The 24874-nt window shown below is 35.5% G+C and overlaps 1 protein-coding gene and 1 long non-coding RNA gene across 2 annotated transcripts; one reads left to right on the plus strand and one right to left on the minus strand.

Moving 5' to 3' along the window:
* The first annotated feature begins 1642 nt into the window (after positions 1-1642).
* LOC114300482 (uncharacterized) lies at positions 1643-15892 on the plus strand. Its single transcript, XR_003642668.2, has 4 exons — positions 1643-1812; positions 3010-3089; positions 3764-3898; positions 15609-15892. It is a non-coding gene; the product is annotated as an uncharacterized LOC114300482 (long non-coding RNA).
* Positions 15893-18360: 2468 nt separating this feature from the next.
* LOC114300489 (uncharacterized) lies at positions 18361-19334 on the minus strand. The gene is made up of 2 exons (XM_028245354.2): positions 19158-19334; positions 18361-19023 (listed from the first exon to the last, which is right to left on the minus strand). Exons 1-2 carry the CDS (start codon positions 19332-19334, stop codon positions 18361-18363), a joined length of 840 nt encoding a protein of 279 aa, XP_028101155.2.
* Between the last annotated feature and the right edge of the window lie 5540 nt (positions 19335-24874).

The following is a 24874-nucleotide window of genomic DNA, read 5'->3' on the forward strand; positions in this document are numbered from 1 at the left end:
AAAATAGCCCAATAGGTGACTAAAACACAATTAGTAGCTAAAAATTTACTCAATAGGCGACTAAAAATGACTTAGTAGCTAAACAATGACCCGATCAGCGACTAAAAAACAGTTAGTCACTAAAAATAGCCCAATACGCAACTAAAATACAATTAGTAGCCAAAAAGTTACTTAATAGGTGACTAAAAATGACTTAGTCGCTAAAAAATTACCCTATAGGCGACTAAAAAAATTTTGGTCCCTAAATGTATAATCTTTAGCTACTAAAAATAATTTAGTCGGTATTAATTTACTTTTACCGACTAAATTTTAGTCGGCGATTATAATTAAAAATTTTTTAAATTGGACTTCAGATTTCGGAGGGAAATTTAATTGGCTACTAAAGTCGTTAGTTGGAAAAACGTCATTATTTATTATTGGCGACTACAAAAATTAGTCGGGAAAGAAATCTATATATAAAAAATACACTTCCACACGCTCAGTTGTCTCTCACTTTGTGACTCTCTCTCTCTCTTTCTCACTCTCTCACGCCTCTGTCCTCCTCCAGCTCTCTCTCTTGCCTTTTTCTCCATCGTCGTCGGGTACGGGAGCATCACCGCCATCGCACACGAGCACCACCGTCAATTGATGGGTCTGCTCAATTAGGTATTGTTTGTGTTATACCTATACCTATACTTCAAAATTTTTAAGAAGATTAGAAGTCGTTGATGGGTCTACTCAACTCCGGAGATCAACGGCCCTTCGATGAAATCATGGCGGATTTCAACTCCAATTTCCCGCGCCCCCTCCATTTCACTCTTTGCTCTCGCCTCTCCAATCTCTTAGGGGCAACTCTCTCTCTCTCTATATATATATAATTTTTTTATGTATCAATTGTAATGGAGATTTTCATACTTGATTAAGATACTAAATTTAGCTGATTGGAGAGTTAGGGCTTTGTTTATTGGCCATATGAGGTGTTGGGTTCTGAGATTGAACTTGGAATTGTTGTTAGGTTTTGTATGCAAACACGAATATGCACACTGTTTGGTTTTTGAAAATTGAGTTATGCGATTTTGGGAATTTCTAGTATGGGTGCTTATTAACACTGAAAGGGTGCTAATTTTGCTCTTTATGCTAGTCATAACTTTCGTGTCAATTGAAATTCTGATTCAACTCAACTTTATTTTGGGGTTTCACTAATCTTTGCTTTCTTTTTTCACTTTAGTCATGTTCTCTTTCTTCTTCTAAATTTTTTTTTTTAAATTTATTTTTGGTTAGGGTTTCACTTAAACATTGCTAGATGTCTACCTACTAATCTGACTGCTCTTTGCTTGCCCTTTTCTTGCTTTGTGTTTAACACTGTGTGAGTGAAAGAGAAGACAAATGAATTAGGGAAAAAATGTTGAGTGTGCTATCTATTTGTAATTTTAAATGAAAAGATTGCCATTCCTCATATCTTTATTTGTTGGACCCTTTGCAGCTCTGTTATTTCGCATTTATCATTTCACTGTCTAATTGAGATGGCATATCATCATAAATTATTTTTTGGCATAAGTAAATTTGATTATCTGGTTGGATGCAAGCCTTATTCTCCCTCACTTTCTCCCTGAATTGTATATTAAATTTTGCGACCTCATAGATACCTAATGTGAATGATGAATTTTCTGGGTTGTGGTATTGCTTGGTGATTGCTAATTAATAAGCTACATCTTGTTACAGAACAAGAAGATGCTTAAAGCTACTCAACGTTTGGTTACTCTTGCTATTCTAAATCAGACTTATTCTTCCAAGCAGTCTTCTTCAAATCCGTTTATACCTTTCCTTATAAATGTAAGTATACTTGCCATGCTTGATATTTAGTTGCTACAACAAGCTACTCTAGATTCTCTTAGGGACTACTGCTAAGTACCTAATAGTGCGTTACGGTTGAAACGCATTGAATACTATCATTATGAAGAGATGGGAACTCTTGTTGTTAAGGTAAGCGTGGAATTACAGAAATATATTACTGGCAAATTTAGTTTCTATTGTTTGGATAAAAATTGAAATTTGAATGCACTTTGTAATTGTAGCCTACCTTTGCACGATTATAATTTATATCAACAGTAACAAAACAATACATTTGAATTGAACCTCATATCTCAAATGCTAATGACTCTTTGGGGACCTATTTCCCTCTTGAAGTAACACTTACAAATTGATGGTTAGCTATTTCCTATATTTGTGAGTCTTGGACCTATTTCTTTGTGTTACTGTATGGTTTCCATATTGTCTTTTTTGGTTTGTTGAGGAAAACTTGGTTGAAGCTTTTGCTAATCTTGTGAATCACTGAAACTGCTTGGATTCCTTGGATTGAGGCATAGATGAAAATTTTATACTGTGTACTTCAAAATATGTGAAGTGTGTATTTTGTTTCCATAGCCACATACTTCAAAATAGGATGGAGAATTCTTGAAATCCCTTTAGGAGAATGCTATGATGTGATCGTATGCACCTTATGCAAAAAACATAACTTCATTTTGTATAACTCTTTTTCTTCACTATAAATATAACTTTTTTGCTTCTCAGAAAATATATAACTTCTCTCACAAAAAGTATACTTTAGTTATACATAACTTTTAGGTGCTCATTATAACTTCAAAATTCATAACTTTCATCACAAAAATCGTAATTTTCGTCTCACAAAATATACAACTTCTCTCTCAAAAAGTATAACTTTTTCTATAACCTCTCCCATATCTTTATGATTCTTGGGGCTCTTTTTGAGTTTTCAAATAACCAGTTTGTGGATTCAGATGCTATGGCCCTTTGAATCAAATAAAATAGCTGTGCTTTGGTTTAGATTTTCGTTGATCTGGGATAATTTCTGTGTTTTTAAGATATGGAATTTCAGACTTAATGGTTTTGTTTCCCCTCTTCTACTTTCAACTATTGAAAGCACTTAATTCTTGGAAAATTAATTGTTTTTATCTTCAATTCATTTAATTCAAGTAATGTGTGAAACAATCTTTAGATCATATTATGCAGGACCATTCAATTTTGAAACGGGAGAGATAAAGGGAAGCCTTCCCAAACTACATTACTGGATGTCAAATAGCTGGTCCAAGGTTATAAATTTGTTTTGAATGTCAAATAGCATTTATATTACCCATATTTCTTAAATAAGCTCCTAAATTGATGATCTCTGTCTGCCAGGTTTCCAACATCATATATTTGGACTCTCCAGCTGGTGTTGGATTTTCTTACTCGGGAAATAAATCCGATTACATTACTCTACATAAAAGTCACAATTTTATAATTTGTTTTCTTTTGAAGCATTATATTTATTTTCTTGCAACTGAATTTGGCAACTCATTAGTTCTGGTGTATAGACTACAATATTATAGAGATTATTTTACAAAAAAATGGTTTCCAATAAAATCCTGTTCATTCTTGGAGCACACAAAAATTGATTTTCCAGAAACAAATCATATTATTTTCCATGCTGAAGAGAAAACTTGCTTTTAGTATGCTTTGTTTGGTTGTTGGAGTAAAAAACACAGCACCAAGTGATTTCAAAAGATAGTATTAAGCATGTAACTTGCTATGGTGAAAAAGTAAGTGATTTCATTGAATTTTCATTAACTGTAGTGATTTATTCTTGAAAGAGCCTAAAAACATATATAATTTCACAGGTATAGATATACACTAAGACCAAGGAAATTATTATTAAATTCTTGTATAGCCATGTTCACAAAGACTACAATTAACTACATTTATAGACTAACCATTTGCTGTGTAGGTCTAAGCCAACCTTGCTGTAGAAGATTAGACAAATCTCTAGCAATGGTAGCTCGACCAGACACCCACACCTCACTTGATTCATTGTGGTCATCTTCTTCAGGTATAGAGTCTTCCCAACATCGAGTCATTACTGGTAATGCTACAAAGCCCTGTTCAACCATCTATTGTGAACCAGTGCCAGTTCATTACTAAAATTCATTATTGAAAATCTAAGTGATTCGTGATTAGATCAAGATTAAAATATTCCAAATCCCAAAAATCCAAAACACACAATCTAAATCAACAAGCACTTACGAAAGTGATTTAGATTGTTTGTTTTGTCAGATTAAATAATAAATCGACACAAAAGATTTTTACGTGGAAAAAACCACAATTGGACACCTCCAACTGTGATTAAAAAACCACGGGCGAAACGCCATAAATCAATCCACTACTGAAGTAAAAAGATTACAAAGATAGCTTACAAATTACCCAACTTAGTCAATCTGTCTCCGAATCTTCTGTAACTCTTTTTCACGACTTCATCTCGGAACTGATCAATCTTGAAGTTGATTCCACAACCTCACCCACATATAGAATCAAACACCTTTCGAAACTATATGCTAGAATCTTCGGAATCCACCGAAGAGAACTCTCTCTTGAATATAAAGAAACCAACTCCTTGATGTATGTATTTTAGATCCTGAGTGAAGAACTCTTCTCAAGACATCAAGAAATACTCTCAAAAATCTCCCAAGAAGACTTTAAACTCAACCCTAGTTTGTTTTGATCAGATCTAGAAAAACGTGTCCAACAAAACAACGTTAGCAGCTTTAAATAAGAATCTGCAACCGCGATCTCCGCTCGAGCTCAACATAGCCCGCTCGAGCGGACTGAACAAAAACTGCATACGAAGAAACAGAGCTGCGCTCGAGCGTAGGAGTTTCCGCTCGAGCGTCAAATCACACCTTCCAGAATCTGTGCTTGCCCTGTCAAACTACTGTGACCTGCTAATCTACGCTCGAGCTCAAGAGTCTTCGCTCGAGCGGACAGTACAAAAACAGAAAAACACAGTTTTGAACCAACATAAGATTTTGTCTCCGGATTTGACAACACAGGGACCTAACAATCTCCCCCTTTGTCAATTCCCGGACAAAACTTTCCTAAACAAGAATCCTGAAACACAAGCACTAGACAAGATTCAAAAACTAAAACTAAAACACTCAAAACAAATCTATGAACAAACAAACTTTCCAATCTTGCCATATATCGATCCATCAAGCCAATTCATCATCCACCAATCACCTGTGAAAAAACGAGCAACATACCAGAAAAACCAAAACTTGTGGAACTATATAAGAATATAGCAAAATGTATCCATTCAATAGAACCAACGGAACAAAATATCAAAAAAAATATCCATGTATCATAACCAAAAGACAAAACGAAACTAAATATATCAACAATATCCAAGAACCATCAACAAAATATACCAATATATCAACAATATCCATGTGTCAGCAATATCCAGCAATATCCAGCAGCAGCAGCAGATATGGATCCAAACTCTCCCCCTTTTTGACCGGGAATGAAGAAAGCAACAAATCAAGCACCAGAGGGAGGAGGTGGCGGCTGAAGTGTCAGTAAGGAAATGATGTGATCCAGCTGCGAAGTATTGTGAGCAGCAGTCTGCTCCAGCTGACCAAGTCGACCATCAAAGGCGTCAAAACGAGCATCAAGAAAGTCTAACCTCCGAGTCATGGCCTCCTCAAAATGGCGAAGCTGATCAGGAAACGAGCTAGATGGAACAGGTGGAGTAGGATCCTCCTCACCCCCGGCAGCAGCAGCATCATATTCATCCTCCTCAGCAAGACCAGCAGCGGTACCTGTAGAAGGACCAGCCCTAGAGGACTCCCCCTTAACATGAACCCGACTCTGCGAGACAGTTGTCTTAGTGAAAGGGCGAGAGGGAGAGGCAAACTCATCATCATCAAGGGTAGGAGCCCCAAGGTCAGACAAAAGTCGGTTGATCAAGCAACCGTAAGGAAGGCCAAGCTTGGAATGGCCATGAGCACTGATCATTTTGGTGACAATAAGAGAGGCAAGATCAATAGAGCGGTGATTGGCAATACAGGACAGAATGAAGCCTTGGTCTTGTTTGACCTCGGAAGAATGTGTGGTGACAAGGATGTTGGCGCAGACAATCAAATTAAGCAGTCTGAACTCCGGAAGAAGTTCAAACTGTTTAATCAAACCGCCTTTAGGCCAATGACGGGCAACACCACAAAGTTCCAAAGACACCTCATCAAAGTCACATGTCGGACGATCAGGTACAGGAAACGGATAGAATTGGGGAGAACCCTGCTCAATCTGAAGTAGTTGGCGAATCAAAGCAGGGGTGACAGAAATGGATTTGGACCTAACCCAAGTGGTGAAAGAAGGCTCATAATCCCTAATACCCTCCATATTACAGTAGAATTCTCGAACCCAATCGAGATTCTGACGCCCCGAGAATAATAAAACACGGTCACCTCCTAGAGGGTCGAACAAAGGACGAATTTTGATGGACTCAAAAGTATCGGGCTGAACATTACGTTCTAAATGAACGGTTCGAGTCACAAACGATTTATGGAATGACTTGGATTGAGAGGCTGACTGAAACCTCTCAGGGTTAAAGGTAGGGCGTGAAACGGTGGCCTTTCGGCGTTTTGGGGCAGGAGCAGACATACCGAAGAAGACACTAAGACACCCAACAAAGCAGCAAACCCAAAACCCAACCCAAACCAAAACAAACCAAAACACAACATTAGTGCAAGAATCAAATCAAAAACAGGGCATAACAAAAAAAAAACAGGGCATGAAAGCATGGTATTGAAGAACTCATAATTAATACACAAAATGTGAGAGAAATTACACAGAATAAGTATGAATCATGAGAAAATCACAGCAATGTATGTAAGCCCAAATTGAGACCCACACAAAGATACCTCAACAGCCCAGTAAAGGAGGAACACAGATATCTTCAAAATCCCACAGACACAACACAAGAACAAAAAACACAAACAAAAAAAAACAGACAAAGAGACAAAGGAAAAAAAATGAGAGAGAGAACCACAGACACGACACACAACACCCCACAAAGCTATAAACCCAACAATCAATCGAATCAAATAGAACAAGAAAACGGGAAAAAAAGAGAGGATAAAACTTACCAACGAGCAAATCAATGGAAAAGATGATGAATGGGAGGAGAATCGACCACAATGCAGCCACACGACCAACCCTAGATCGAGAGAATGAAACAGGAAGAGAAAAAAAATACCTCGAAGAGTCAAGAGAGGGAGTTAAGTATGAAACAGGTCCGCTCGAGCGTACTTAGTACCGCTCGAGCGTACAATACTGCAAGCAGACTCACGCTCGAGCGTGAAAAAGTCCGCTCGAGCTCAAAATACCATCTCTCAGAACTGTCAAAACACGAACAAACTGCTGCAAGAGTGAAAACCACGCTCGAGCGTAAAACAAGCCGCTCGAGCGTAACAAAACAAAAACAAACCCCTTTTTTTTTTTTTTTTTTTTTTTTTTTTTTTTTAAACAATTCAATATGCAAAATCACGGGGTGATACCGGAAACAAAAATAGATGATCAGACAGAGCCCAATGAATACCACGATGAAATCATCCACAATTCATGAATCGTGTGAACTTGCACCTTTTTTTTTTTTTTATTTTAAAAGAAAACGACACTTGAAATCATGAGCATAGCAAAAAAAAATATAATCAGTGATCATAAGCTACAAGAGAATGTACACCTCAAAATCCCAAATGAGAGCTCACATAAAAAAGTGTGTGTGTGCAATCCATGAGAGGTCACTGAGCTAGAGTTAATCCTAGTAGTGATCGGATGTCTGGACCTCCATCAAGAGTAACTCAACAATACAGTGAAAAGTCAAACCACTAGGAATCACGGGGTATTTGTTGAGTAAAAGCGGAGGCTCCCCCTCAGTCAAAGAGTCCCTTTTTGTTTCTTTCTTGTGGGCACTCACTGGTGGCTTTCACTCTCAAGAGTATGGAAACCAAACCAGAGAAGAATGAAATCATAAAGGATGGCCTGGTTGGTGCCTCTGAGGTAGCCTTTTCCTTATGCCCGGACTTCAAGGAACTGAGGGAGAAACCGTGGAAGTGAAAACAGATGGTGGATGGTTAAGAGACTCAACATCACCCATGATATGCTAGTATCGGTCAATTCCACAGTAAAAGTACAAGAAACACTGTTAGTGGTCCATAGAGAACTTTGATCACATGTGCGGAAACCCCTGCAACAATTAATCTCAAGGATGTGTACAGAATGAGATCATGAGGTTAATGAGCATGGGCATTCAAAAAGAGCTATGACCAATGAACAATAAGATCTTGTAAGCAGCATGAGTATTGTATAAAAATTTGATGCAAGTAAACAGATATCAATGATAATGAGATTATCACAACCAAGCATTCATAAGGCACAAACATTTACACCTACTCAAGAAACAAGTAACACTCTAGTGATCGAGCATGACACCCAAGGTCTTTCTAAGGAACTCAAACCGAAGAAGATCAAGAGGTTTTGTAAAAATGTCAGCTTTTTGATGCTCAGTGGGAATATGCTCAATAACAACAAGGCCCTCTTCCACTAACTCTCGAATAAAATGATGACGAATGTCAATGTGTTTGGTGCGAGAGTGTTGGACAGGATTTTTTGAAATGTTTATGGCACTTGTGTTATCACAGAAAAGAGTAAGAGTGTTCTGTTCTATCCCATAATCGTGAAGCATTTGCTTCATCCACAACATTTGAGCACAACAACTCCCTGCAGCAATGTACTCAGCCTCAGCAGTGGAAAGAGAGATGGCATTCTGCTTTTTACTATGCCAAGAAACCAGATTATTCCCAAGGTAAAAACACCCCCCGGATGTACTTTTCCTATCATCAGCACATCCTGCCCAGTCGGCATCAGAAAAACCAGTAATTTCGGCTGTAGTGTCAGTGGAAAACCAAACCCCATACCCCAAAGTCCCATTAACATACTTGATGATGCGTTTTACCGCAAGAAGGTGAGACTCTTTAGGACTGGCTTGGTAACGAGCACAGACACCGACACTGAAAGAAATATCAGGACGACTGGCTGTAAGATACAAAAGACTCCCTATCATACTCCTATAAAGGGTAGGATCAACATCAATACCAGAGGAATCTTTGGAGAGGTGAAGACTGGTGCTCATGGGAGTGCGTGCATGCTTGGAAGACTCAAGACCAAACTTAGACACAAGATTTCTCGCATACTTAGACTGAGACACAAATATACCTGAAGAAGACTGTTTAATCTGAAGACCCAAAAAATAAGACAACTCTCCCATCATGCTCATCTCAAACTCATGTGTCATACAATCAGAAAAATATTTCACAAGATGTTCAGCAGTGGATCCAAACACAATATCATCAACATAAATCTGAGCAACAAGAATATGAGACTTAGTATGTTTCACAAACAAGGTCTTATCCACACTACCCCTTTGAAAATCATTGTCAAGAAGAAATGTAGTAAGTCTATCATACCAAGCTCGAGGGGCTTGTTTCAACCCATACAAAGCCTTGTCTAACTTGTAGACATGATTGGGACATTTAGGGTCCTCAAACCCTTTTGGTTGCTCAACATATGCCTCTTCTCTCAAGTATCCATTCAAAAAGGCACTTTTCACATCCATTTGAAACAATTTAAAGCCAAGAAAACATGCAACACCAAGCAAAATACGAATAGATTCGAGACGTGCAACTGGAGCAAACGTCTCATCATAGTCAACACCCTCTACTTGTGTGTAGCCTTGAGCAACCAACCTAGCTTTGTTCCTAACAACTGTACCATTCTCATCAGATTTATTTTTAAAGATCCACTTGGTACCTATCACATTCATGTCTCTAGGTCTGGGAACTAGAGTCCAAACTTTGTTACGTTCAAATTGACCTAATTCTTCATGCATAGCATTGACCCAACTATCATCTAGCAAGGCCTCTTTAAAATTTTTAGGTTCAATTAAAGAAACATAACACATATGTGATACCTCATCCCGAATCTGTCTTCGGGTTTTCATTCGATCCGAGACACTTCCAATCACCTGTTGAGCTGGATGATTTAGTTTCACCCTAGCTGATGGTTTAAGCTCAGGACTCGCAGTGACCGGGGCAACAGGAGTTATGTCCCTTGGAGCACTCTTTGGACTTGACCTTACCTGTGAAGATGGTTCTGTAACCATTTCTTGTGATGGGTCCACACCTTCTCCTTGATTTTGTGATTCCGTGTCCATGATTGGAGACTCATCATTATCATCCTCATTTGTTGCTGGAGTAGGTGCACCTGTGTCATCTATAACCACATTTATAGATTCCATTAAAGATGAAGTTCGCAGGTTATAGACTCTAAATGCCCTACTAGTGGTTGAATACCCTAGAAAAATACCTTCATCACTTCGGGAGTCAAATTTGCCCAAAGGCTCTCTATCTTTGAAGATGTAACACTTACTCCCAAAAGTTTTGAAGTATTTTACATTAGGTTTCAACCCCTTCCACAATTCATATGGAGTTTGTAAAGTGCCGGGCCTTAAGTACACGCGATTTATGACATAAACAGCAGTATTTAAGGCTTCAGCCCAAAACTTAGGAGGAAGTTTCTTACTAAGGAGCATGACCCTAGCCATTTCTTGAACAACCCTGTTCTTCCTCTCAACAACTCCATTTTGTTGTGGAGTAATAGGAGCAGAAAATTCATGCTTGATTCCATGCATATCACAAAAATCCGAAAACGAACTATTTTCAAATTCACGACCATGATCAGTTCGGATTCTTATGATACGCCCAATGGAAACACCCTGTTCATTTTGGATTTTAGGGACTAAGGCCTGGAAAGCATCAAACGTATCAGATTTTTCTCTTAAAAAATTTACCCACGAAAATCGAGTAAAATCATCAACAGTTAAAAAAATGTATCTTTTACCTCCGATGCTTTCAGTGCGAGTAGGACCCATTAAATCCATGTGAACTAATTCAAGAGGACGTTTGGTTGTAAAGCTGTTCACTTTTTTATGAGGAGCACGGGTTTGCTTTCCAAGCTGACATGGTCCACACACATGGCTCAAAGTCTTACCTAGTTTAGGTATTCCCCTCACAAGCTCTTTGTTGGCAATCTTAGTTAGGTCATTGAAATTCATGTGACCTAATCTTTGATGCCACAAATCAATGTTACTAATGATGGCAGAGTGACAAGTGAGATCATTAGTTGTAACAATCCCATAGCAGTTATCAGATGTGCGAACCCCATGTAAGACAGTATTTCCTTTTTTATCCAAAATTTCACATTTATTTTTAGAAAACAATACTTCATGATGGGAATCACACATTTGACTAATGCTTAAAAGATTTGCTTTAAGACCATCAACTAATAAAACATTATCTAGCTTGGGAAGACCAGCAACACTTATAGAGCCCTTACCAATGACTCTCGAAGTGCCACCGTCTCCAAAGGTAACAATTCCTCCTTCATATTTGTCAAGGGAGGTGAAGTAGGATTTGTTACCGGACATATGGCGAGAACACCCACTATCAAGATACCACATGTGTGAATCACGTGCTTTTAGAGCAGTGTGAGCAACAAAACAAGTCAAATCCTCTTTTCTAATCCAAACCTTTTTAGTCTTGGTGTTCAGCCTAGACATGTAAGGTTGTCTCCTAACCCAAAAAGTATTAGAATTTCTACCCTTTTGAGACACCTTACCAAAGAGTTCAAAACAGTAAGGACGAATGTGGCCATACCTACCACAGTGATGACAAATAAAAACTGGTTTTACCTCCTTTTTGTTGATTTTACCAGCTTTCGGTAGACGGAGAGAGAGATCAGCCTGGTCTACCTTCAATTTTCCCTTTGCTTGAGTCTTCTTGTCATGTGAAGTAGAGGCCTGTCCCTTGTGTGCTGTTGCATCATAGCCTAACCCGCTTTTGTCGCAACCCATTTGTTGAGACCCGAGGATGTCTTCTAAGGATTTTGAACCTTTGTTCCACATGGCAATAGTGGTTCTAGCAACCCGAAGCTCTTCATCCTTTTGACAGATTATCTCTTCCAATCTGGCTTGTGACAGCTCAAGACTTTCAAGCTTTTCTTCAAATGTGGAATACACCTTCAGAAGTTCATTCCTTTCAGTTTCAGAGGATAGTAATTTTCCACATAAGTCTTGCCTGTCACTCGAGATCTTGACAATATTCTGCTTTGCTGCTACAAGTTCTTCTTTCAGCCTGACATTCTCACTCTCACATGTCTTGAGCTTGAGAGAGAGTCTGTCGTTGAGTTTGGATAAATTCAAAGATTCCTCGTACAGCTTTTCGTAGGCTTGTTGTAGTTCATCGCCATTGATCTCCTCATTATCCTCAGATGTCTCATCATCCTCTTTTTGCTCTTCATTCTCCTTTGCCTCCTCCAATCTTGCAACTAGGACTGAAAAGTCGCTGGATGGTGGTGAATGTGAGTTTCCTCTTTCATGGAATTGGCTCAAAATTTCCCAAGCCTCTTTAGCCTTTGTGCAACGAACAACCCGTTGCTGTTCTTCAGCAGAAATCGCTCTACGAATAGTGCTAAGGGCTCTCAGATTGCTCGGACTGTCAACACTTTCTGTATCTTCTTCAATGGCCTGCCAGCCTTCTGGATCAAAGGCTCTCAGAAAAGCCCTCATTCTGATTTTCCAAAACAGGTAGTTACTCCCATCAAAAGTAGGAGCATGATGCAGGTTCTGACCACGAGCTAACTCCGCTGGCTTTGGAAGAGTTTGAGTGAAAGTGGACCAAAAAGCCATAAAAGCACTATCCCCGTCTTCTCCAGATTCAGGTTCTTCGGGTTCTTGCTCCGACCCGCTTTCATCATCCCAAGTTACAGTGTAGACTTTCTTTCGATTCTTTTTCGAAGGGCATTCAAGGGCAATGTGACCAAAGCCTTGACACTCATAACACTTGACCCCTGGTCCCCTAACAATCTTTTTTTCAGTAGTTTGAGCAAATTTTGGTGGAACATTTTTGGGTTTGTCATTACTCTTATCTTTTGAAATAGGGGCTCTGAAATTCGGCTTCTTTTTCAAAAATTTTTTAAACTGTTTTGTAAGCATAGCCGTCATCTCAGACTCTAAATCAAATTCAGTCTCCGGAGGTTTTGCAGTCTCATGGGTACTCGTGAAGGCCATATTTTCTTTTTGCTTTTTCTTAGAAATTTGGTGGGCTTCATAAGTCTGCAAATTTCCAACCAATTGATCGAGCTTGAGGGTATCAACATTCTGAGCCTCCTCAATGGCTGTCACCTTTGGTTGGAACCTCTCGGGAAGGGACCTCAAAATTTTTCCAACAACTTTTGCTTCCGGGATTTTCTCACCGAGAGTGAAACAGGAATTCACGATATCACTGAGTTTTGCATAAAATTCATCGAACGTCTCATCGTCGCGCATAAAAAGGGTTTCAAAGACGGACGTGAGACGTTGAAGTTTTGCCCTTTTAACAGAGGTGGTACCTTCGTGAATCGTTTCAAGAATATCCCACGCCTCTTTTGCTATTTCACACGTGCAAATTCGACGGAATTCTTCAGGTGTGACAGAGCAGAAGAGGGAGTTGAGAGCTTTGCTGTTCCAACTCGAATTCTGGTAATCAATTGCGTCCCATTTATCCAGGGGTTTAGGAATATCACTCCCATCAATGGTGATTGTAGGTTCACTCCACCCAAAGATTACGGAGTGCCAAACTTTCTCATCGATGGATTTTAAAAATGCTCTCATACGAGCTTTCCAATAAGAATAGTTTGTACCGTCTAGTAAAGGGGGTCTATGAGTGGAGTTACCTTCACGAATAGAATCCATGATACTAATCACACAAAATCACACTCCTATAGTTTTGAAAAAACAAAGAGTGACCCGCTCTGATACCAATTGAAAATCTAAGTGATTCGTGATTAGATCAAGATTAAAATATTCCAAATCCCAAAAATCCAAAACACACAATCTAAATCAACAAGCACTTACGAAAGTGATTTAGATTGTTTGTTTTGTCAGATTAAATAATAAATCGACACAAAAGATTTTTACGTGGAAAAAACCACAATTGGACACCTCCAACTGTGATTAAAAAACCACGGGCGAAACGCCATAAATCAATCCACTACTGAAGTAAAAAGATTACAAAGATAGCTTACAAATTACCCAACTTAGTCAATCTGTCTCCGAATCTTCTGTAACTCTTTTTCACGACTTCATCTCGGAACTGATCAATCTTGAAGTTGATTCCACAACCTCACCCACATATAGAATCAAACACCTTTCGAAACTATATGCTAGAATCTTCGGAATCCACCGAAGAGAACTCTCTCTTGAATATAAAGAAACCAACTCCTTGATGTATGTATTTTAGATCCTGAGTGAAGAACTCTTCTCAAGACATCAAGAAATACTCTCAAAAATCTCCCAAGAAGACTTTAAACTCAACCCTAGTTTGTTTTGATCAGATCTAGAAAAACGTGTCCAACAAAACAACGTTAGCAGCTTTAAATAAGAATCTGCAACCGCGATCTCCGCTCGAGCTCAACATAGCCCGCTCGAGCGGACTGAACAAAAACTGCATACGAAGAAACAGAGCTGCGCTCGAGCGTAGGAGTTTCCGCTCGAGCGTCAAATCACACCTTCCAGAATCTGTGCTTGCCCTGTCAAACTACTGTGACCTGCTAATCTACGCTCGAGCTCAAGAGTCTCCGCTCGAGCGGACAGTACAAAAACAGAAAAACACAGTTTTGAACCAACATAAGATTTTGTCTCCGGATTTGACAACACAGGGACCTAACAATTATTTATAGAAGCACTGTTAAGAGAAAACTATAAATATCTTAACTATCAGGAAGAAGGACAAAAAATACACGCACAGTTATAAATTGCAACCATTTCTGATATTCTCCATAGATATCAAAAATTTGAAGGACTAAATGCAAGTGAAATTTTAAAGATGAAATAAAGAAAATGGTGATAGTTTAAGGGATAGAAGTGAAATTAATCCGTTGAATAATTCATTATTTTTAGGCTAATATTTTGATTAATTTCAATTGAATTTTGGTTTCAGGAGGAAGATTTAGGGACGATTTCACTTGGGATTTTGTATTTATTTTTTACGATTTTTTCTTTGGTTGCTGCATTGGTGGTTCGATTTCTAGGGTCGAAAAATGCTCTTATTCTTGGGACTACTAACTATTGGTTGTTCACAGCAGTGAATTTGATACCAACATGGTAATTAGTTTCTCATCATAGATAAATTTCCTTACTTTTGTTCAGGACAAACATGATAATTAGTTCCTGTCAATTTTTGCAATTTATACTAAAAATCGTGTTAGATGTAAAAAGTTAAACACATATATTATTCGTATTTGTTAAATTTTATGTTGCATCTGGATGGAGAAATAGGTGGATAATGGGAAGCTTATATTAATTTACTATTTCTTTATCGTAAGAAGATTTACAATTTTTTGTTGTCAAAATTATTAATATTTGTGGTGATTTATGCTAGTTTGTGGTGATTTAGAGTTGAAAATGTCATTAATTTAGTCAACAAAAAGGGGTTTGGGGGGCGAAAATGCGAAACGGCCCCCGAACCACTGTTGAAAATGTCATAGAATCGATGTTCGTCTACCATTCCATGTTTGGATGCCTTTCATTAGTTAATAGCTATTACTCTCCTTGTCTTTTCATGTTTGAAATTAATACAGTTGCTATATGTCATCCGGAAGTGCCTTTATAGGCACCAAACTAATGATTTTTTTCTAATTTGCAGATGGTTTTGGACATACAAATGTGGATATGATTTTTTTTGACAAGTACGGTAGGGCAAACAAATGTGGATACGGTTTTGGACATACAAATGTGGATATGATGGTTTTGGACATACAAACTAATGATTTGTATTATATATAGAAATGAAATGAATGGTTTTGGTTAGTCCTGTATTATGTATGAAATGAAATTATTGACGTTGGATTAGACTTGGTTCGTATGGAATTTGTATTATACATAGAATGGGACGTTCAATATTAATGTTTTGGATGGTTGGAACTAAAATGTGTGCACATTGTTGAATGCTTGAATGGTTGATAATATATTTAGCGTTGATGGATTATATTGGTTATACAGGATACAGGTTGTATTAAAAATGGATACAGGTTGTTTAGAATTTTTTTGAAAAAAATAAAAAAAAAACAAAAACAAAAAGTATTTGGCCACCAAATATTTTGGTAGCCAAATATGTAATCAAATGTTTTGGCGACTAATAATTTAATAGCAAAAACATAACCAAAATTTTTTTTGCTACTAAATAGTTAGTAGCTAAAACAATTGAGAATGAGAGAAATAAACTATTGGCCACTAAATTTTTTAGTCACAGAAAAAAAAGGATATTATTTGGCGACTAAAACATTTGGTGGCAAAAAGTAATGTATTCTATTGGTGACCAAAGTATTTTGTCTCTAACAGTTGGTTAAAATTTTCATGTAGAACTTTTAGTGACTAAAAAATTAGTGGCCAAAATGTCACGTTTGCCAACCAAGTACGGATTCGTAGCCAAATGTTCACTTTCAGTGACTAATTCTTTCGTAGCAAAAAGTAACACATTCCCCGACCACACGAATGTTAGTAGCCAAAAGTCACATTCAGCGACTACTGGTTTTAGTGGCGAAAAGCTAACATTTGTCGACCAAAAGAAGTTTAGTAGGCAAATGTTACACTTTCAGTGACCAAATAAAGTTTAGTCGCCAATACTATCGCCGACAGGGTATAGGCGACAAACTTGGCGACAAAACCTTTTAGTCGCTAAATTGTTTCAGCGACCAAATTTCTGACTTTTGGCGACCAATATTTTGGTCGCCAAAAGTGACATTTATTGTAGTGAAAGTTGAGAAGGTAATAAATGTACTCTATTAAAGAAAATTGTTATTTTCTGAAGAAGACTAAAATACCCTTCTACTCAATATATATACTAGTGTATGCCCGTGTCTAAAGGCATTGTGAAAATATTGTTGGAATTAAAATGTAATTGAATATGAAATTATTGGTTGAAATGTAATTTATTCAATTTGTGGCCAAAAAAAAAAAAATTAGGTGAAAATATAAATATATGATTCGTATGGTTTAGAATTTTCAAATGAATTTTATAATTAGATTTTTGAAAAAAGTTTATCAAACTTGAAATTTTATTTGATTGTATATTTTAAAAATAATTTTTATAAATTTAAATTCAAAACTTATTTGGTTTTGGAGTTTCCAAAAGCAGTTTTTAAATTTTCAATTTGTATTTGATTATTTTTAGTGAACTTATTTTATTAATTTTACTAGTTTGGTTCGGTTCAGTTTGATTCTACATTTATATAATAATAAATATGATATATATATATATATATATTTTATGTTAATAACAAACTAAAAATAATTACTTTTATTAAGTTAGTTAAAGTTTATCAATTTTATAATCAATACTACTATTCAAATCTTATGAGAAACTTCTATATTTTTATTTTTGCGTATAAAAATATAAAAAATGATAAACAAAAATATAATAGTTTGGTTTGGTTCAGACCCGTAACCAAAGCCTAAGAATTAGGAATCGGACCAATTTGAACGGTTTCACTATTTTCAAAATCAGAATTAAAATTGAATGTAATAAAAAATCAGAGAAAATCAAAAGTTTTGGACCGGATTGAATTGATTTATTGGTTCCATCGATTTTTTTGAACACTCCTAAGGGTAGAGACCAAAATTACAGAAGGGATAAAATGTAAAGATTATCAATATAATTTACCCTACAAAATAATAACAATTTGATGGAAGAACAAAAGTAGTTGCACTAAATATGAAAAGTTGTAAAATAATTATAAAGAAGTGAAATTTTTTATCAATCCTTTTTCTCTCTCTCTCTCTCTCCCTTCTCCACTGTTTCAAGGCCATCTCTAGTTCCTTATTCACCCTACTTCGACCACCATAGCACCTCCATCTATCTCTCCTTCATCTTCCTTCATCTTCTGTCTTCACCCATTTACAAACCCTAGTTATCAGTTATACATTTTATATATACAATAAGAATAAGCGGTGACTCTTATATATATGAGAGAGTGAAGAAAGAAAATGGTAGCAGTTGGAGTGTAAGATGGATAGCTTGCGGAGGAGAGATCAGGTAACAGAAGAGCGATTGCAGAGGGGGCTACGGGCTGGGCTAAGAGATTGAGAGTAGTGCTGTGGAAGTTAGAATAAGATGGGAAATGGACAATGATTGTGGGAGAAGGTGGAGAAGGAGTACTCAGGGACGGATCCAGGATTATGACTTTAGGGGGGCCAAAGTACGTTTAACCTCTAACAAATAAAATTTGAAGTTCAATACCAATTTCTACTAACATGGAAAAAATCAATAATGTTACGATAAAATATTGAACTATATATTCCTTGTCAACATAGTTGAGTACCAAAGGATGATTATACAATTGAGAATATTTTTTTGCCCATATTCACTTACAAAAAGTAGTAATTATTTCTACATGCATTTATATACTAAAATTAGGCATCTTCAATTGAACTCGACGCTTTTTCATAATATCAAAAGCATGGATGATAGAATCTACATCAAACCCTCGATCAATGTCTTTTTCAATGTACGTAATCAAGTAACTAGCCAGAAAACCATCTTCTATCCTATTGCGCAATTTAGACCTAATGAGTTTCATAGTTGAAAATGCATGTTCTGATGTAGCAGTTGAAACAGGTAAAGGCAACCCAAGGCGGATCAATCTATCAATAAGAGGATAACTTGTCAACTTTTTTGTTTTTGCCAACAATTGACATAACTCAGAAATGGTTGATAGCTTCTGAAACTCGGGAAGTATGGAAATATCAAGTTTATAGTTTTCCAACTGATATTTCAAATGCAATTTTTCTTGCTCAGAGAAATCCATAGGATAAAATTTATTTGCAAGTTTGCAAATATCCTCAATTTTGAATGATCTATAACCATCCCTAGGATCCAAAGCTGAGCTAAGAACAAGCAATTCCATTACATCTTCCTTAAACCCATTGTTTAATTCTTGTAACTGAGAATCAACTGTAACCATAAAAATATTAACTCGAAAATGATGTTCCATGGTGAGTTGATCTCTTTCAGAATGAGACCGACCTCGGCCTCCTTTATAAGGACAACTCATATAAGGAATCTGTATACCATGATCATTAGAAAATAATTTAATTTTCTCCAACAATGGAACCCATCCATCTTCTCTAAATTTTTAAATAAGTATCTTCGTTGTAGACACCAAATGCATTGCATTTAATATATCTTGAGATTTACTTGCAAAGCTTGGCAAAGATCATCAGTAATCTCCATGATATCCCTCATAAGATGTAAGATGAAGACAAACTCAAAAGATGTAATGGAATCATAAACATCATCTGCCTCAGCTCGTTGATTCGATTTGCTTCTATCATTAATTATGTTTCTTAGGATTGCACAAGTAGCACTGAACATGTTTATCAAACTACAAATTGGGAGGGCTACTCTATATAATTTTGAAATTATCTAAAAAAATTTGGGGGTGCGAACTCCTATAATTTTAAATTAATTTAAAATTTTCAGTATAATATATGATATTTTTTAAAATTTTGGGGGTGCGGCCGCCCCCCTCCGCCCCCCCCCCCCCTAGATCCATCCTTGGGAGTACTATTGTCGGAGAAAAGGTGCTAATGGTAATTTTTCTTTCCTTCTTCTTTTTTTTTTTTTTAAATTTTTTTTTTGTTGGCGAATGTTAATTGTTAGATTAGCACATAATGGTAATTAACTTTATCAACTTTGTAATTTGACAAAAGATTCTCATTTATTTATAATTATTTACAACTTTTCATATTTAGTGCAAATATTTTTGTTCTTCTGATTAAATTGTTATTATTAAGGTAAACTATATTTTTTATTTTTATAATTTGACTTAAATTTCATTTTGATTGCTATTATTTCAAAACAAACAATTTGATACCTACAAATCAAGTATAATTTTCTTTTGGTCATTTTATTCAAGTTGAAACTAAAAATCAATAATTTTGAGACACTTGTTAGTCTTCTGAGGTATATACGTAACCAAAAAAAAAAAAAATCAATGAAAATTTGGATGGAATGACTAAATTAAAATTGAATTTAAAGTGTAAGAACTAAATTATTCAAATTGAATCAATAAGAATCAAAGTGAAATATAGGCCAAACTTTATGTATAATTTACTCTTATTATTTTGTATTCATACCATTTTTCTATAATTTTTTCTTAAAATATTAGTTAAAAAAAAAGGAGGTAAATTATAGTTGACTCCCTTAAACTATGACCTATTTGTATGTTGCCTCTTAAATTTCAAAACTCAATAGTTAACCATCTCAAATGATTGTCTTATTATAATTAACTCCTTATGTTAGGATTCTATTAGGAATTTACACAAAATTAGATTATATGTAAACACATGACACATTTATTGAATTTTTAGTATAGTAATGTATTAATATAGTGATCTTGTTTGCACACCTTCACCAAAATAAGTAAGACAAAGTGCAAATAGAATCACTAATGGTATTATTATCTAAAATAAATATAGTAACAGGTCTTATTATCCTAAAAAATCAATAAGTGTATCATATCCTTTAAGCATGACATAATTCAATTTAATTTAATTTTTTTTTTTGATCGAGATTCATGAAAGATATAAGGTGTAAATTGAACATGATAATAACTTAATGTAGTTAACTATAGCGTTTCAAAATTTAAGAGGGTAAAACACAAATGATTCATAGCTTGGGGGGTTACACTATAATTTATGCCAAAAGAAAAAATCCACTTTAATACAAGTGTTTTACTTTAATACAAGTGTTTTGGGAAGTTGATACAAAGTTGACTTTTTGACTTTTTTAGTCTATTTTGTCATTTTATGAGTAAAAAATGTGAGAGGTGATATGACCCAAAATAAGTAAAAAGCTAAAAGTTGATTTTTTATTTTCTTCCCAAAAAACCCACATAAGCCTTTGGATGCCATTGGAGTTTGAACCAACGACCACGATCATATCCCAAATACACCACGTCATCGATCCGCCGCAACCCTACTATATAAATTACAACCATCAATAACCCCCACAAGTATAGGGATATAATCGGTTGAGTATGGTGGATATTTAGGTGAAATTGTTTACTAAATCGATAATATAGATTTTATTATTTTGATTATTGATACAAACTGTTTCTCTTACCAACCTGCAATAACTCACACTGATTAAAATGATTTCATTTGGTATGGTTTAATTGGTGTATAACCTTTCAAATTTAAGCTATTTTTTTAAAATTATAATATAACCACTAATCTATGTAAAAATAGTAAATTAGTCATTTTATCTCCATTTAGTAAATGCTATTAATTTCTAGATTAACAAAAATACAAATAAAAAAATTAATAATAAAGACTTCAACAGTAGTGAGTTAAAGTTAAAATTATCTATAATAAGAATTAATTGACTTAAGTTATAAGGATGATACAATTAATTAATTGAGATTAATAATTTATTATACTTACATATTATTATATTATTAGATATATGTATATATAGATATTTTATAAATACAATATTTTTTAAAATGGTTGGTTTCGATTTAGTTCTGTATACAAGGTGCTTGAATTAGTACATAGTAAAAAATTGAAAAAAATCAAACTAAAAAACCGCACATACCAATTATTGTTGAAAAACAGACCAAATATGACCAGTTTCATCCGATACAACTAATTTTGATCAATCCGCAAATTAACTTATGAAATCAATTACAACCGTCGATAACAAAATCCCACACCAACCAACTTCATTTTGCATGTGTTTCAATTTTTGTGGTTAGCTCTACTGATGAATCCGATGTCTCTCTTCAATGAAAATTGAGCCTTTTCTTTACTTTTTATTGACTACAATTTTTGCTTTCTTTACATGTCTATCTATATGTATATGTTGAAATGTTGCTTGTTTTGAAATGAGAGATCAAGATGGTCCCACTGTGCAATGTTATTTAACCAACAACATAAACATAGTGCAATGTGATTGTAGAAATTTTAGGGAATGCTATGATGTCCAGGGAGAAAATCTAACAAATTTATCATGATGTTCAAAACTAGGATAAAGATGAAAATTTTGATCCTAAAGAACAATTTGTAACATGAAATTCAAGCCAAAACTGTCTTAATATGTTTAGTTTTGATCAAAAATTGAGTTTGTTTGTTTAGACAATTGTTATGTGTATGGTACCTTTATTTCATTTTTGAGAAATGGTGAAGTTGAAATTCAAGCCAAAACTGTCTTAATATGTTTAGTTTTGATCAAAAATTGAGTTTGTTTATGTGTATGGTACCTTTATTTCATTTTTGAGAAATGGTGAAGTTGAAATTCAAGCCAAAACTGATTAATGTGTTTAGTTTTGATCATGCAATGTTATGTTTGCTTGTTATATTGTCCAGTAATAGTTCATGCTGAATATGTAAGTTTTTGTTTGAAAATTATTTCCCTTCATTTTTTTTTCTTTTTTCACATCCATTTTTTTTTAATCTACATGTACGTATATCTTTTTTTTTTTTATAATTATTTAAATAAAGCATACACTTGAGTTGGTGTGAACACTGTCATGGGTTTTTTTTCCCCACAAAGATGTCTCTCTGCGTAAACTTCACATTTAATAATTGTTAGAATGAATTTTTCCTTTTATCAAATTGTCCAAAATTGCTAACCAGTTTTTTTCAATAATCAATCTATCAAAAAATTTAAATATAAAATTATTGTGTTTGCACCCATTGCTAGTACATATATGTGTTGAAATGCTGCTTGTTTTGAAATTAGAGATCAAGATGTCCTGTTTTTTGTTTGTTTGTTTGTTTGAAGTAGTAGAAACTTTGCTATTTTACCCACAAATAAACAAAGTGCAATGTGATTGTAGAAATTTTGGAGGATGCTAGTATGATGACCAGGGGGAAAATTTAACATCTTTGTCTTGATTTTTAAAACTTTAATGAGATGAAATTTTTTATCCTGAAGAACAACACTAGTATGTAACATCAAATTGAAGCAAAAACTGACTAATGTGCTTAATTTTGAATGTAAATTGAGTTTATTCATTTAGATGGTTGTAATGTGTATGGTGTCTTTGCTTCTTTTGTAGAAAAATAATATGTAAGATGAAATTTCAGACACAACAAACTAACGTGTGTTTAGTAATGATTGCTTATTACATTGTCTAATTCATGCTCAACATGTGGGTATTTGTTTGAAAATTAGTGCTCCTCATTTTTTATCTCTCCTTTTTTCTTTTCTTTTCTTTTCTTTTATTTATTTATTTTTAATTTTTTTATATATGTAAATATATATACAACTATTTGTCCTATCTCTTTCCATTATTTCAAATAATTTTAGGCATGTCATAAAAAAATTGACTAATGAAGCCCAAAGTGGTTAAAACATACTAAAGAAAGCAAAACAGGTCTCCCTAAATCAGTCGTTGGATTTGGAGGAAACCCTTGTAAATAGCCTTGAATTGAGAAGAACCACCAACTTTTTGTGTCCTATCTCTCCATTGCGGGCATGTCATTTTCCCTAGCCATCATTCTTTCTTGCCTGGTGTTTCTCTTGTTATTGCCTTGTAATATATAGATCCTTGGATTCAAATCCCATCACTTTAGCAATGAAATAAATAAAAAAAACAAAAAGAAAAAAGGAGCTTTTTGTTCTTAAACCTTGTTCTTTTCCTTGATGAATTGAGGGCAATTGTAGGTGTTTCAGGTGCTTCATCCAAATCAAATTCTTCAAAAGGTTCCATCGTATGGCCGGAATTGTGTACCTCAAAACAGACAGGTTTGAAGTCAAGCTTGAAGGCATCACATTCAAAGTAAGAGATTTTGAGCCTCTATGTACAATGGACTTCCTCTTCCCAAAGGGTAAGGTATGGCCACATGCACCTGTTGTTGGCCTTGATGTTTTGCAGCACCCTCGGGATCCACGCATTGGATTATTACTCTTGTGCTTTGGGGTAGGTTGTGTTATCCTCAGGTTTCGTTTGGGGGAAGAGTTACCTGATCCAATCTTCAAATTTCTTCAAGACAAGAGGATATCTTTTGTGGGTTTTGGAATTCCTGAGAAGAAAGATCTGTTCCCATTTGACAAACTCGGATTGAAGGAAAGCGAAGTTGATGTTGGTTTCTTGGCAGCCAAACTTCTTAATGACCCAAAACTGAAAAAGTGCGAGTTAGCAGATTTGGCTCGCAGGGTTCCTGGTATCAAGACAATGGTGGGACTTACAGCAGCCGGGACTCTAGGAAGACACCAACAGATCAAGTGTGCAATTTGCGAAGTTTTCGTTTCCAGTGTGATTGCCATGACATTGCTGGATCCGAAAAACGAGAACAAGTTTATGAATCCCGCTAAGAAAAGCTTGTTTACCAAGATTTTGGATCCTCCTTCATTGTCCAAATTGTTTATAAGCAATGACAAAGAGAACAATGAGCCTCAAACCAAGCAGCCGGGCAATGATGATGATGTTGGTATCCAGGACGAAGGCAAAGAGGACACTGCAGGCACAGGTGATGGGATGCTATCCAATAAGGCATTGAAAGGGATATTGAAATCTGCATCTTCAAATTCTTTTCAATTTCAGATTTGTTCTTCGCCACCAAAGCCCAATGAACAAATTGGTTCGCATCTGAAAAGGGCCAACTCCAAGGGCCATAACGTGTCATTTGGAATAAAAAATACTGTACGTATGATCAGTTAACCTCGTGTCAAAGCTATGTACAGTCAATAAGAATTTGAATACCTAATCTCACCCCTCCTCACCCAATGCATACTAATTTCAACAACCTTGTTCTAATTGTGTCTTGCAAGGGTGTAAAATCTTCAAGATCTTGATATTCATTGGGTTCTTTTTCCTTTTCTTATATACCCTTTTTTCTTGGTGGCATTTGGTGGTTTGAGTTTGGGGAGTACATATATATTAAGAACTAAATGTACTAAGACTT

Source organism: Camellia sinensis, chromosome 9, assembly GCF_055761805.1.
Source record: "Camellia sinensis isolate YWXY chromosome 9, ASM5576180v1, whole genome shotgun sequence".
In the NCBI taxonomy this organism is placed as follows: Eukaryota; Viridiplantae; Streptophyta; class Magnoliopsida; order Ericales; family Theaceae; genus Camellia; species Camellia sinensis.

Bases quoted from the DNA above. Each gene is read 5' to 3' on its own strand.
- LOC114300489 (XM_028245354.2), bottom strand. From the start codon at position 19,334: ATGTTCAGTGCTACTTGTGCAATCCTAAGAAACATAATTAATGATAGA. The intron at 19,024-19,157 runs GTAAATCTCAAG...CATGGTATACAG, and splicing joins ATCTTTGCCAAGCTTTGCAA to ATTCCTTATATGAGTTGTCC.